Consider the following 16,652-nt stretch of genomic DNA (forward strand, 5'->3'; position numbering starts at 1 on the left):
TACTGGAACATAGAGTTGTCTCATTGGCACTCATACTATATCTTCTAAATATATATAATAAAAAAAATTGTGATCGTTTCATGAGCTCTATGCTTCATGTACATATACCCATTTTCATTTATTTTTGTGGAAATCAAAATAAGTTCTATTAGTGTCAGATATCATATAAATCACACTAGTAGGTAAATGTTCAACATGTCATATCTAGACATTGTATTAGCTAAGATTCATCATAATATCGGTCGATAAATCATAATTTGAAATTGTAGCTAGAAATACTGCCGATTCATTAAATTTTGTGGGTACCAATTTTCATTAATTGAGAAAAACTTGTATTGCGTGGATATATATGATTTCATGGATTTCCCAAAGTCTGCATACAAACTTATTGAATATCTGTAATTGAACATTTGAATTTGTGGTTTACCAAAAAGGCATAAAACTAGTTTTAATTGGTTAATATAGTTTTACTACTGTCACCCGTAAACAATGAATGTTCATTGCCCATTTAACAACAAACAAAAAATGTATAAAAATTTATTATAACTATATTACTCTGGTGATTTAGCCTCTTTCATCTTAATTTTCAAAGTCAAAGGTTTACGATTACCAGCACCGTCTGAACTCTCACCTTCTGACGAATAATAATGAGATTTTTTAAATGGCAATGGTTTAAAATCTTCTGGATCTGATTCAAATTCAAATTCATCATAGACTTTAGCTGCAGATTTAGCAACCTGTTTCTTCTTTTTACTGTGTTTAGAATCTTTAGATTCTTTGGAATCTTTAGATTTTGATGAATGTGAATGTTTTGGAGAATGTTTATAATGGGGAGACAACTCTGATTTATGTGATTTTGGAGAACTTTTGTATAATGGCGATGAACTTTTTGGTGAATGTTTATAAAGAGGTGAATTTGCATGTTTTGGATTCGGAGAATTTCTTTGTGGAGGAGACATAGTCTCCACTGTTTTTACATGCAGATTTTTATTTGGTCCTCTTGTTATCTTTAGCTTTATCCCTTGCGTAGGTTCACTTTTTACAAAAGATTGATCACTAGGTGAATCAAGAAAAGAAGGCACAGTGTCTTCATCCTCACTATTTGAACTATTTAACACGGTCAAATCTTTCCTCTGAGCTTTTTGCTCCTGTTCTTTTATCAATCTTAACCTTTGTTCTTCTTGTTCTTTCATCAATTTTAATCTTTGTTCCTCCTGTACTTTTCTTTTCTCTTCTTCTTTCATTGTTCTTAATTTTTTCTCTTCGTGCTCTTTTATTACTCTTCTTTTTTCTTCTTCTTTCATTGTTCTTAATTTTTTATCCTCTTGTTCTTTCATTACTTTTCTTTTTTCTTCTTGTTCTTTCAATTTTATTAATCTTTGCTCTTCTTGTAATTTTAACATTCTTAGTCTTTCCTCCTCTTCTTTCCGTTTTAATATTAATTCCCTCTCTAAATCGGCTCTTATTCTTTCCTGTCTTCTTTTTTCTTCCTTTTCCCTTAACATTCTATTTCTCTCTTCCTGCTCTTGTTTTTCTCTTGCAATTCTTATTTTTTCTAATTTTTCTCTTTCTAGTTGTGCTTTTCTAATTTCTTCTTGTACACGTACTTGTTCCATGAACTCATCTAATAATTCCTCCCCAGTTTTAGCTGCCTCGGGATCTGCTAGTGAAATTAATTCATCCTTCTTTGAGGGTTTAAAAACACTTTTCTTAAAATCAATAGTTTCTGCCAAATTAGGCAACTGTAATGTCAGACTATCGCCAAAGTAATCATACATTTCTGAATAGAATTTTGTAACTGAGGTACCAAAAGGGTTGGGTAATGTTTGTGAATTCACTTTCTGTTCAGATTTGTTTTCTTCAGGATCAGAAGCTGTTGCTAATGCACTGCTTTCTTTTTCTTTGGATATTTCATCTTCAAATTCTTTAATCTGACTTTTCAGTAAGTACTCCACACAATACTGGAAGAAGAATGGGGAAAAAATATCAAATATACTTTAAAGTAAAAATTAAGGATTAGATGTGGTATGATTGCCAATTGAACAACTATAATATAGTTATCAGAAAGCAGATTCAAACAACTACAGGCCTTTGTAATGTACAACGGCTAATACAAAAGCACCCCATAAATCAATTGCCTTTCATAAAATTGAGAATGGAAATGGGGAATGTGTCAAAGAGACAACAACCCGACCAAATACAATAAACAGCTGCGCCATGAGCGCATGATACGCCCGACGTCTTGTGTGGAAGTTTTATGCAATAATCATAAATAGTTTCTGAGAAAGTTTTAAGCAATTACCATTTATTGCTTTTGAGACATGGGGGGACATGTGAACCCCCCCCCCCCCACCCTATTCTTTTTTTACAAATATCACTAAAATAAAATTTTGAATCAAACCAAAAAGTATACAGATCTTTAGATTAATATTACAAAGAAGTGTGTACAGTTTCAAGCAATAATCATAAATTGTTTTTGAGATACGGCGCAACATGTTAAAAAAAAACTCCCCTCTTTTACAAAATACTCAATAACTCAAAAATGAAGTTTTGAATCATCACCAAAAAGTATACAGATCTTTAGATTAATGTAACAAAGAAGTGTGTAAATTCTTAAGCTATAATCATAAATCGCTTTTGAGATACGGCGCGACTTGTAAAAAACCCTCCCCCTTTTTTACAAAATACTCAATAACTCAAAAATGAAATTTTGAATCATCACCAAAAAGTATACAGATATTAAGATTAATATAACTAAGAAGTGTGTAAAGTTTTAAGCAATAATCAAGAATCGTTTTTGAGATACGGTGCGACATGTGAAAAAAAAACACACCCCTGTTTTAGTTACAAAGTGCCGTAACTCAAAAAGTTTAAATCTTATTTTCACCAAAAAGTATGCAGATCATTTGACCATCATAAATAACAACTATATTAAGTTTCATGAAATTTGGATAAGTCGTTCTCAAGTTACGGTGCGACATGTTTACGCCGGACAGACAGACGGACGGACACCGGACATTTGTATACCATAATATGTCCCGTCAAAGTTTTGACAGGCGTATAAAAACAACAGCAGAAGGTCACCAACAGGTCTTCAATGTAGTGAGAATTTCCCGCACCTGGAGGCGTCCTTCAGCTGGCCCCTAAACAAATATATACTAGTTCAGTGATAATGAACGCCATACTAATTTCCAAATTGTACACAAGAAACTAAAATTAAAATAATACAAGACTAACAAAGGCCAGAGGCTTCTGACTTGGGACAGGCGCAAAAATGAGGCGAGTTAAACATGTTTGTGAGATCTCAACCCTCCCCCTATACCTTTAACCAATGTAGAAAAGTAAACGCATAACAATACGCACATCAAAATTCAGTTCAAGAGAGGTCCGAGTCTGATGTCAGAAGATGTAACCAAAGAAAATAAACAAAATGACAATAATACATAAATAACAACAGACTACTAGCAGTTAACTGACATGCCAGCTCCAGACTTCAATTAAACTGACTGAAAGATTATGATTTCATCATATGAACATCAGGCACAATCCTTCCTGTTAGGGGTTTAGTATCATACCATCATAACATATATGAGAAGAACATAACCCGTGTCATGCCAACAACTGTTTTAGAATAAATGTGTTTAGTTCCGACGCAAAGACCTTATCAGTGACTCAATATTAACGCCAAAATATGCAATCTTTAATGACTTGACAACAGTATGGTAATTATATCCCTCCTTAATAAGTCTATTCAAAGGTTTTGTAAGTTTCTGAGGTGAATACTGACACCTTTGTGCTTTATAAAGAATATTTCCATAAAAAATTGGATGTGAAATACCTGAACGTATAAGATTTCATAACTACCTCATGATTTACACACTTAAGGGGGCTCGCGGGTCTAAATCATTTTTTTTTATTTAATATAAGATTTTCCTAATTTTTCTATAAATGAACTTTATCTTATACCTTATAGAAAAATAAAATAAAAAAGAGGGGTCACCGATCATTTACGCTCACAATCTGCCATCGAAAGAAACATACATTTTTGAAAAGGTACTCTTTTTCTGTTGAACTAATAGGAGAAAAAGAGGTAATATCGAACTAAAAAAAGAACCTAATTACAGAAATCGCTTAAATTTTACAATTATTTAGTTTATGTATAGCTTATTTGAAAACAATAATAAAAAATATAGGTCACCGATGAGTAAAAAAAGATATTTCAATTTTAATGCCAAAAAAGGGCTTTTTTGCACCAAAGGGAGATAATTTCAAGCTTTTTCAATGATATCTACATTTTAAAAGTCAGCTAGGGCCAACACGAATTGATTTTTTGGAATGATTTTTGTGCCATATGATAAGGTAACAACTACTTAAGGTAATTTATCAAATTTGTAATGAAAATTAAATGTTTAATTTTTTTCTGAAAATCTTATACCCGCGAGCCTCCTTCAAAACAATGTAAAGATTTGAAAGACAGAGAAACATGACTAAGACTGCTTCTTTCTCTAAAACTGAAATGCATACTTATGCAAATGTTTATCACAATTCAGTGGCCATTCTTGAATATTTTTTTTTTAAAAACACTTACTCAAAAATGTTAACATTGAACAATGTACAAATCATAATAGTATGGATGAGGGGACAGAGCCTCAAATTCTGCATCACCTAAATAAATAAATGCTTAAGGACCTATCTCATATTGAATTGCATATTGAGAACACATGATGACAAAACAGGTGTTATTATTTATGGACAAGACACTGTATGAAATATAAACCACAAGCTTTTGAGTTTCTGATATCATAAGATTAATAATAACTCACTTCCTAGCAAATTATCTGTACAAAAATTATCAATGTTTCATTGTCAGGGAAACAAAAAGAGTTATATAAAATTATTTGGATGTATAACTAGTCAACACCTACCAAAACTGCACCATAAACCTTGTGAGCATCAGACTTAGTTACAGCATTAGCTCTTGATGTATCATCAATAATACTGTTTAAATATGGCATATAAACTGGTAGGTGGGGAATCAAAATCTCTTGGATATGCTGAAAATATATACAAATTCAACTATCAACAAAACAATCATAAAGTACAACATTTTTTAACACATAACAAAGGTTGTGTTTTTTTTTTAAAGATTTAATGCAAGGGTTGACTAGGTCCAAACCAATGTACATTTATTTATTTAGAAATTTGGAACATTTGAGTCTTGTCCTTTGTAATAGTGTTCAGGACATCTATCGTACAAATCACACATTAAACATGCACATGTTGCTTCTTTATTAAATATGACATAAAAAATCAACAAATTCATTTCAAAATTTTTCAAATATAGTCTTATAAATTCCTCACCTTTTGGTCCAACATCATTATACCAATGACAGCTCCATAATGGCTACACAATGGTTTATTGTTGTCATATAACACTTACCTTTTAATCCAACATCATTATACCAATGACAGCTCCATAATGGCTACACAATGGTTTATTGTTGTCATATAACACTTACCTTTTGGTCCAACATCATTATACCAATGACAGCTCCATAATGGCTACACAATGGTTTATTGTTGTCATATAACACTTACCTTTTGGTCCAACATCATTATACCAATGACAGCTCTAAAATGGCTACACAATGGTTTATTGTTGTCATATAACACTTACCTTTTGGTCCAACATCATTATACCAATGACAGCTCCATAATGGCTACACAATGGTTTATTGTTGTCATATAACACTTACCTTTTGGTCCAACATCATTATACCAATGACAGCTCCATAATGGCTACACAATGGTTTATTGTTGTCATATAACACTTCTTTAAGAGTTTTTACTGTGTTGTACATCAGGTGGTTTATAGGTGTGGACCAAGAACTGAAAATAATATATTTAAGCAAGTCTAATAAAAAATCCAAGTACATTGTACATGTATAAGTAAAGTACAGAAGCTATGAATATTTATAGTATAAATACAAAATGTTGAGAAAAACTACTGTAAATCATTTTCAATTTGTGACTTTTGAGAGTAAAAAAATAATGCCAATATAAATGATTTTGAACTTGGATCTTCCCTGTTATAATAAATACATTTGTATATCAAGATAGTTGAAAAAAACTAAAATAAATTACTGCTAGGTCAGCTAAAAAAGTTAAACATGGAAAAAGTATCTTTGAACAAGTCAGTTTATAATATATACCTTTGAAGACTTAGAGTTCAAATATATTATACAAATCAATCGGGGGTGTACAATAATGAACAAAGTAGTACTGTAGTGTGATTTAATAATGAAGAATGGTAAATATACAGTACTTACAATAAAATCTGAGCTAAAAGCCTAGCTACATAATCTCTTAGAACCCAATGATCATTCTTGAGATCTATAGAGGCTGTCAGGGGCTCCAGTAAACAATACATTAATGACTGTACCAGGAGGTTCAACTGTAAACACAATACAATTTGTAAACAATACATTAAAGACTGTACCAGGAGGTTCAACTGTAAACACAATACAATTTGTAAACAATACATTAAAGACTGTACCAGGAGGTTCAACTATAAACACAATACAATTTGTAAACAATACATTAAAGACTGTACCAGGAGGTTCAACTGTAAACACAATACAATTTGTAAACAATACATTAAAGACTGTACCAGGAGGTTCAACTGTAAACACAATACAATTTGTAAACAATACATTGAAGACTGTACCAGGAGGTTCAACTGTAAACACAATACAAATCATCAATTAATCTACATCTTGTTATTTTCATATTATTATACAAAAAATAAAAAAATCTAATGTCACTTCATTTTCAACAAACTGGTAATTGATATAAAAATAATGTCAGGAGACAGGAAATAAAAACCTATCTGTTTGATAGTAATATTTCCCAATGATTCCAAGGTTGAATAAAAGAAGATGTCACACTTGTAAATACATGAAATCCATCATTTTTACACTGCCCAAATGTATACTTCATCTGTCTCTGATGTAGTAAGCATTGTCGTACATAACATTTGATTCAAACCAACTAGCTTGGAAATATCGAAAACAAACTAATTCTGATGTGTATGTATGTATGTAACTTACGACAGACAAGAGAGTAAATCATATGCTGTGGCAATTCTTTTTTTTTTTATAATTTAAGACTAAAGTTCTTCATGGAAGTTTTATTGACCACTATTGTGGTATGTAATGGCGAATCCTAAATCCAATATGATATATTTCAACTATAAATATTTTTATAACACTCATTCATGCCTATAGTTCTTCACATTCAAATTTTCTATTTATTACTTTACTTTTTATAGACTATTGACTTGACATACCACTTAACCCCTATATAACACAGATAGTGCGCTACTAAATTGAAGAAGCTATAATGAATTATAAATTATTTTCTACAGATGCTATTACATACATAAGGCTGAGGTTCTAGATACAGTGATGTGTTGTTCAGTAATGCTCTAACTGTATGTAACAGTTTTGTAAGCTGTTTCAGGTCATGACTCACTGTTTTTACCTGAAAAAAATAAAAAATCTGTACTAATTATCAACATAACAGTAAATATACATTAATAGTACATCATGGCTGTTTGTTTGACTGATTCTTTAACAAGTTGAACCTATATGATAGTTCTGGATAAAAAGTCGTTCTTTCATACAAGGTGAACAGAGGTATATCTTCCGTTAAAGCTCCAAAACAGTAAAGGCACCTGAGGGTCTTTAAGTTGTTGGGATGTACAAATACCCAGTCAGGTCCACATGTTTTTGTTATATGTATTTCTATTTGTATCTATATAATGAGTTAAGACTTTCCAACTGATGTATCTATATAATGAGTTAAGACTTTTTCAACTGATTTTTATTGTTTGTTATTATGTTGTACTATTACACCGCTGTCCCAGATTAACCCCCTCCAAAAACAAAACACCACACGCTATTCAATTTCAAAAGCATATTCAGAGTAATGAATAGATATCTCATTATAAAATACTTACCCCATTTGATATAAAACTAACAAAATATGGCAGAAGTGGTATAATCTGTGCATTTGTTCTAAGATCAGTAAACGCTAACTGTAATCAGAAAAAAAGTAAATTATTTAAATGACATCTGTAGCATTTAAAGTTATTTTTTTACAAAACTAACACGATCATAAATTTATTGATACTATGTGGTATGTGTTTTTATATACAAATTTTTACAAATCTTATTAAAGATTGAATCTTAAAAAAGATATATGCGTTTATTGTTTTATCTGTAACAATTTATAATAGGTGTCCAAATATGTATCGTAACAAAAGAAAAAAAATTTCATGAACATCAAACAAAATCAAAAATTTCATAAACAATAAACAAAATCAAAAATATGTGTCCAGTGAATCATGTCAGGCACATTTCCATTTAAGCGAACTTCAAAATTGGGCAAAATTTGAGATATGTGTTTACAAATAATTCCTCCTTATTTCAAAGTCAAAGTTTAAGAAATCATCTGGAATCAGAAAAAATTTGTTTGCTTACATTTATTTAAAACACAAGGTCACATAATGTGGTTACAGCAAATTGAACAATTTTAAAATAGAAATCTATTTCTAATAATATAACTTTACCTTCATCAATTCTTCATCCTTGCTGAGTATTGAATTTGTAATTCGATCAAAGTAGGTCTGCATCTCTGCTGATAACTTTTTCTCAACAGGTTTTCCTATCATGGAAGAAATTAGCATATTATGTTTTTTGAAAGTACTCAGTACTGGTACATTATTATTTATGGGTTACCAACTTTCATGGATTTCATGGTTCAAAGTGAACAAAAAATTGAAATGTTCAACTACATACAAATGTCTTATGACTAGAATGCAGATTTTGATAAAGCCATGAAAACAAAAACCCACTTTCCTCAATACCCAAGAAAATCAGTACATATGAAAATAAATAGGTTCATTTTCCCATGAATTAATTATTTATATTTATTTTTGCTTAACACTTTTATTCAATGTTAATATCCTCAATTCATGTTTATTAAACTTAAAGAACCCAAACAATAAGAAAAATCAGGTACACACATAAATTCAGCTAGATATGTGGTATATATGTCATAAAGACAGCAACCTAACAACACCATAAAGATATATTATGGTCATTTTTAAAGGTAACATAAATGTCAATACAATGTGTCAAGTTATAGAGTTTTTTAGTCTTGTAAAATAGATGTATATGTCTTGTTTTCTTTAAATACCTGATGATACCCCTTGTGATGTTTGTGATTTTGACGATCCTTCTACAGCCAACCAGTGAGCTGTAAAATTAGATAAATAACTTTTTATACTGTACAAACAAATAAATGGTGAATGTACTCATGGAACCCTATGATGCCCAAGCTTGCATATAAAGTTATAAAGGGACATAACTTGAGAACAGTAAAAGTGATGCTACACAAATTTGTACTTTAATGAGTTTTTGGTAATAAGCATTGTGTACATGTTTCATAACATTTAGGTAAGGCAAACTTAGAGAACAAAACGAAAAATCAATTTTCTCAATCAACTCTAAATTCAAACTTCATATGTGATTTGTGGTTATGAGCATTTTGTATAAGTTTCATAACATTTGGTTGAAGCGAACTAATCTTTGAGAATGCAACAAAAAAAAAATCTGAAATTTTCCCTTTATAAAGGTGCATCCCTCTAGAATGTTAAAAGTGACTAAAAACTAAATCTGTGTATTTTAGGTAATAAGCATTGTGTATAAGTTTCATAACATTTGGTTGAGGCAAACTAAAGTTAGAGAATGGAAAACAATTTTGAGATGTACAGGCGGACAAAGGTAAAAATTTAATGCCCCCCTCCCCACTACTGTAAGGGCATAAAAACAAAAATGTAGAACAAAACACTAATATGTAACAGAACACATACCATTGTTTCCATAATCAGGATATCTTTTTTTTATTATCAAAACCATAATTTAATTTAAAGTTTCCTATTCAATATATACAGGATAAAGGAGTACCTTTAATTGACACAGTTCCAGGATTACTTGGAATATTATTATCTAATGCAATATCCTCTAGATTTATATCAGCTTCATCTAAAAACATAATCTGTCCATCTTTTGTCTGTTGATATGTCCACACTTGTTCTGGATCCACTGGTCTGTGACCATAAACAGGCTAGAAAAATTATTAAACAATCTGTTATAATGTTATAGTTTATAATTAATTGGTTGTGTTTGAAATGGAAAACCGTGTATATATTTGTGAATGTTTTTATTCAGCATATTTATGAATAAATATAACTTTACCCATTTTAGATAAACTGCCGGTCATAAGTCCAATTATTATAAATTTGGATTTTTATTTTATTTTAATTGAATTGTTTTCATATTTTTTTTTTATGTCAGAGGCTTTTATAGCTGACTATATGGTATGAATTTTTCTCATTGTTGAAAGCTGTACTAGTACTGTTGACTATAATTGCTTAGATCCACTTCATTTAAGCTTTGGTGGATAGTTATCTTACTGGTACTCATACCACATCTCCTTATGTTTCCATACAGTTACCTGAACATCACTTTTCCTCAATGCTTTGTTAAAATCATCTGTCATAAGCTTCTTCCTCTTAGCATGTTTCATATACTGTGAACTATTCTGGTAAAATAAAGGAAAACATTTATGATTTTTTCAGGAATTGTCAGATCTATACAGTACTAAAGCTTTTGATTATTTTTTATATTTATTTATAATATAGGTTGAGTTTTAATTTTCCAACTAATGACAATCTGAAATCAATGTGTCTTAGAAGAAGAACACAACTTTTCTGTTAACATGTAATGAGTGAACTCCAGAGAAAAATTTGGTTCCAAATTATTTCCTCTTCAGTTACCAATTTAGTAATAAATTATGCATGAGAACAACTAACATAACTAATAAATTGTACATTGTACTGTCGTTAAACATATGACACATTGGAAAATGTCTACATAAATACATATATATGCTCATGTTTTATAAACATTTAGAACCTCATGTAATAGTATTCTATTCACACATACCTGTGTTGCTTCCCTAAGCCTGTAGCTTGCATCCTCACCAAGAAGTGTGGCTGCCTGATCTGTTATTTCTGTAATACCAACTGAATCAGCAATTAATCTAATAGTATCTTTACTGAAAATGGCAAATCTTTTTTCATCAACCACTTTCCTTTCTTCCTTGTCAGCCATTTTAAGTGAGGTTGTTATCTACCAGAGAAATTGTCAAGCTGCCAATGAAAAAAGAATGAACAAATATTGTTATAATATCTCAATTTTGACTCACTATAAACATGATAAAACCATAAGCTTAAGATTTGGAAAATTCAATAAAAAAATAAAATTGTATGTATGATTTTAAGTATTGCCTGCCCTGAACTGAATGTGTAATTACTGTGGCAAAACTTAATTTCAAATTAATCCGGGCAGGACTTAAGATCACCACAGGCAATGTAAGGGTGGTGCTTCCCTATCATAAATTTGATGTATGAACCTAGGTCATTCTTATATTATAAGTTATGAAATAACACAACTTTTTTATGTTGTCAGACTTACTGAAAATTTATATGCACAATACACTTTTTAAACAAGACCTGACAAATAGCCTCTCTTGGTAAATGTATGTGAAAAAAGTAACACTATATGAGGCCCACTATGAATTGTGCATAGAAATTTCATAAAGATTGGAGACATTTGTGAACCATCCTAAACGATTCAAAGAAAGCATTTTTATGACTTAAATTTTGGATCATAAATTACATGTATCCAAACCTAAAATTGTTCATCTGGCCAATTTACAACAAATGTATTCAGCTCATTATTTACTAATTATTGGGATCTCCCGTAGTAAGTGATCTTATATTATCAATACTATTAAAGTCATGATATTAGTAAATGTATTGTCAAAAACTAAAGGAATGCAATTTCGTACCAGTATTGTTACAGTATTGTAGTTTTGAATTTGAGAGAAAAATAAATTGCTTTGCTGAGCGCAGCTGGATACCATAGAGGTCAAACCCTAAACAGTTGGAGCAAAAATGGACACAATATTAGACTTGATACAGATCTGAATTAAGATTATAATTAAATTTTTGACACATTATGCATGTAGGTTTCTGACACAAAATATTAATAACTGTTGTCAAAGAACTTAGAATTGGTTATATGATTTGAATTTATAATCATTTTTTTTGCTTTTGCTTTTGTTCAATACGCATATGCAAATTATGCAAATTGACCACCCCCTAAAAAAATTACCTCCCATTTTATTTTTATATACACTATGCTGTTGAAAATTGACCCCCCCCCCCCCCCCCCCCAATAAAAATCTTTAACAAAAAATGTAGAAATATTATTTTAAATTTCTAATATCTAAAATGAGAAAAAATTATACATAATTTACAAGCTGAGGTAATTCATATATACAAAACATTGTACTTTAAATCTGATTGGATAATTACCTCCCTTACACTGCATTAAAATTGTCTTAACTGTTCATTCATTTCCCCCTTCTTTGCCACCAATTCCTAAATGAAAATCCCTGGAGTATAGAAAGTCCCTGGGCCAAGTTAAGAAGATTTCATTAATAACATTTTCAAAAGATTACTAAAATAAAAAAAGTTCCTCATGAAAGCTCTTTATAGGGCCCTTTAATTGGAAATAAAATATTCTTATAGTACATATACAATGTAGGTTGTCCCAAGACCAACCTGTTAAAGTTTGGAAAATTAATATGGCAAAAGTTGTGTGGCAAATAACTTTGCCAATTGGACATGCATGCATTATTATTAGTCCTATAATATAAGACTCTGGAGGTTCATATCATTTACATTCAACGTTTTTTATCGGATTTTTTTTTTACTATCAATGTTGAACCCCAGAGTCTTATAAAATTTGTCATTTTTTCTCGTAGCAAAAATTTAAATTAATAATCCACTGCCAAAACAAATAAAATTATTAGGAACAACCTAAATATGAATGAAAGTAACTTCTTACCGTATTAATTGTTAAAAATAATGTTCCTAATCCATCACTTTTATCCTGAGTTGACAAACAATTTTTTTCACGCCATTTTATTTCAAATATATGTGCCGATTCTTTATTTTAAGGATTTCGTGAACGAAACGAATTTGACGATAATATTTAGAACCAGTATAGAACAACGAACGAAAACACGACCAATTGTAATAGTGTCATGCAATTATTGAGATAACCATAAAAAGTGCTGAGAGATTACGAATGGGGTTAACAGAATAGAGAACAATCGGCAAAAAACATACATAAAGAATAAACAAATATGGCACGGTTCTATTTTTAACACCCCCCAACATATAGCAGGTTTATCTATTATTATTTTTTAACATATCTTTCCCCACTATATAGATTATTACTTTATTTTCCACGATTCACAATTGAGTAAATGTTTTATTATTGTTTAGAAAATATTATGGACTGCGTCATTTTTCATTCGATTGCTAACAATGATTTATAAGACACAAAGTAATACAGAAAAATGAAATCTTTAATATGAGTTTATACAACGGAGTAAGCAAGCCAGTTATCTTTTCCAAGCTGTTAAGAATGAACATAAATCAATTGCGAGTCGTGAGAGCGGGCGAGGCGATGATCCTTTAAAATACGAGTTCATACAACAGTGAGCGAGCCAATTCTCATTCACCAAATGTTCTCTTGTCCAAGTTGTTAAGCATCAGTAGTGTGAGGGCGGATGAGTAGATAAATATCTTTCAAAATACGAGTTCCAACAACGGGGGTGAGCGAGCCAATTCTCATTCATCAAACGTTTTCTTGTATATATCAATAGAAATAAATAATAGACGGCGAGGCAATATTTGTATTGCAAAAATCGAGTTGTTACAAAGAATAATAGCAAGTTGATAGAGAAGAAAGTTCTAGAAAGAATGCAATTTAAATCTCTGGGTGTTTTTAGAAACTCGTCCACTACATTTGCTTCTTTCTCGACAAGTACCGTTTTTTAAACACTCTGCACAACATTTACAAGAAGGACACCGACAGTGCTGAAAATCGCATCCTTCGTCTTTCTTTGTATCTGATTTATCTTCTATGAAGTTGTCTACGGTCAATGCATTTACAATTTAACATCTGATACAAGTGCTGGTGCAGTTTATGATATCGCTTATATATTTGCCGGTGGCTTTAAGCGACAAAGTAAAGCTATCATGATAAAATAAAACTGAATCCATCCCTAGCGCATCTGTCAGCTTATTGCCAATATAATAGGACAACACTGATTTTGGACATTTGATATTTAAACTTTTCATCCATGTATGTTGATCTCGCAATTTTACCTATGTTTTTTTGTGTGATGTCTCATTGAAGGGCTTAAAGTATTATTATTGTTTGAATATGACAAGAAGAAAATAAGTTTTTTGGAAATAGTACATGAAGTCGTTTAAAATTATAAATAAGAAAAAGAAAGGGAAAAGTGGCCGCCAGATTAACAGCACAAGAAACATGAAAGATATTGTAATGCATAAATTCAAATTTATAAAATTATTGGTTTGCGTAATTTGTGTAATATTCATATCATTTGAATCACTTTTTAACATGTTACACAATACTTATAGAATCACATTTTACAGTTTATTTATTTACATTTGACCCAATACTGCTTATTACCGGTGAGCTATCTTGTATTATTTTAATTTTAGTTTCTTGTGTACAATTTGGAAATTAGTATGGCGTTCATTATCACTGAACTAGTATATATTTGTTTAGAGGCCAGCTGAAGGACGCCTCCGGGTGCGGGAATTTCTCGCTACATTGAAGACCTGTTGGTGACCTTCTGCTGTTGTTTTTTTTTTATTTGGTCGGGTTGTTGTCTCTTTGACACATTCCCCATTTCCATTCTCAATTTTATTAAATGTATAACTAGATATACATATATATTGAATTAATATGTGAATCTTTTTACAAAGCTTAGGTAGCAAGTCGACCAAAGCTTTACTCTACAAGCATTATGCAATTAGCCCTAATCAAAATTGCAAGGAGATGTGGTATTGAAGCCGATGAGACAAAATAATGTTACATTAACAAGAGTTTAAAATGAAGTTGATGTAAGCAGTTTATACCACATGGCCTTCCGCGAGAGGAAAAAAAACGCTGTAATGCAAATCTCCAACATGTGAAAAAAAATCTGTAAAGAAAGTAAATTGAGAAAGCCAACTGCCTTATTCGTGTATGTAATAATAGTCACCATTTCCAGCTTTGACCATTATTTTCATTACACAGTTTTTTTTTACCTTCAATAACTCTTTGTAGAAATTATCACCGTGTCCTGTTATCATCGGGACAAAGCATTCATTTATACAACCATCCTTTACCTTTTTATGAATACTAAATGGACGCCTCTTAAGGGTTTGGAAAGATTTGATGGTAAGCTTCCTTATCTATTGATGACGAAATAAAAATTCAACATTCATAATCATCTTAAAGTCAAAACAAAATTCGTTTTCCAATGAATATTCTGGAATATGTACAACTGATTAACATTCGGAAAGACCTGCGGAACTTCTCGTACTTGATCCGCTTGACAATTTGAAATAAGGGGGGACAGTTTGAAAAGTGGTTAAAAAAAGGATATAAATCCAACATATGATAAGGTAAGACATTTTATTTATTATTTGAGATGTTCACTTGAAAGGATAGTGACATAAGTAAACTTAAAACTTCCGTAAACATTGTCAAATTGTCGTTCAAAGTTCCCACAAAAAATCGTTGGGAATCCACTACGAGAAAATGGATACTTGTTATAAGACTCTGGGGTTCAACATTGATAGTAAAAAAAAAATCCGATAAAAAACGTTGAATGTAAATGATATGAACCTCCAGAGTCTTATATTATAGGACTAGCATTATTATTTGGTGTGCTTTTGTTACATTTTGTTTATATCAAAACAATTCAGATATGCAAAAAATGAATTTTCCTGAATAAAACTAGACTAAAATGGTCTTCAATATGTACTTTGGTACAGACTTTAAATAAAACTTTCGATTATCTAATATATCAAAAGACTTGCCAACCATAAATTGTAAACCTAAATGTGTATAGTAATTTCAGATCACTGGTATTGACCAGAATTTGCCAGTATTTCCTGCCAACCAGGCCAGTACTGGTATTGGCCGGTTTTTTTGCCAACCTTTTGTTTACCCCAGAAATACACAGAAACAAGCTTGAAAATTACCTCCTGGAGATTTCATGACAGGTCAGATTCCACAAAGTGTATTGAAATCTTTGATAGGAGAATTTGCAATAAATGCCAAAAGTATTAAGTCCCAAAACTTTAAAGAAGATTTCAATAATGAAAAAACAAGCACCTGTCAGCATCACAAAATGTACCGAATTATCTCCCCAATATCAACTTCCGTGTTTTATAGATATTTTCGTACCTCAATACATGTCGTCACCTCGCGTCTTTGTTCGTATTAAAAAATTTAAATAAAGCTTATTTTATACGTAGCAGAAGTCTAAAATATTGTATATCAATCATAGAACATATTCAATAAAAGATTCAGCTATTATGGCTACCATGTTACCCCTATGTGCACCAAAAATACTATCTCGGC

General features: G+C 30.9%; 1 protein-coding gene across 2 annotated transcripts; it reads right to left on the minus strand.

Annotated features, from left to right (window-relative positions):
- Positions 1-523: 523 nt before the first annotated feature.
- Positions 524-16,438, minus strand: LOC134712113 (TAF6-like RNA polymerase II p300/CBP-associated factor-associated factor 65 kDa subunit 6L). Of its 2 annotated transcripts, none has more exons than XM_063573283.1 (12): positions 16,404-16,438; positions 11,073-11,278; positions 10,582-10,668; positions 10,032-10,191; positions 9,262-9,321; positions 8,633-8,727; positions 8,021-8,098; positions 7,441-7,542; positions 6,330-6,454; positions 5,757-5,889; positions 4,926-5,054; positions 524-1,961 (listed from the first exon to the last, which is right to left on the minus strand). In XM_063573283.1, the coding sequence occupies exons 2-12, from the start codon at positions 11,238-11,240 to the stop codon at positions 552-554; spliced, it is 2,547 nt and encodes an 848-aa protein (XP_063429353.1). In that variant the 5' UTR covers positions 11,241-11,278; positions 16,404-16,438; the 3' UTR covers positions 524-551. The 2 variants fall into 2 exon arrangements, with proteins under 2 accessions (XP_063429353.1, XP_063429352.1); XM_063573282.1 differs by having other exon boundaries at positions 16,271-16,424.
- Between the last annotated feature and the right edge of the window lie 214 nt (positions 16,439-16,652).

This window comes from Mytilus trossulus, chromosome 3 (genome assembly GCF_036588685.1).
Source record: "Mytilus trossulus isolate FHL-02 chromosome 3, PNRI_Mtr1.1.1.hap1, whole genome shotgun sequence".
NCBI classification, from domain to species: domain Eukaryota; kingdom Metazoa; phylum Mollusca; class Bivalvia; order Mytilida; family Mytilidae; genus Mytilus; species Mytilus trossulus.

Coding starts and splice junctions, on each gene's coding strand:
- LOC134712113 (XM_063573283.1), bottom strand. CDS start 11,240: ATGGCTGACAAGGAAGAAAGGAAAGTGGTTGATGAAAAAAGATTTGCC. Junction 7,543..8,020: donor TTAGTTTTATATCAAATGGG/GTAAGTATTTTA, acceptor TATTTTTTTCAG/GTAAAAACAGTGAGTCATGA. Junction 1,962..4,925: donor AGGTTTATGGTGCAGTTTTG/GTAGGTGTTGAC, acceptor TTCTTCTTCCAG/TATTGTGTGGAGTACTTACT.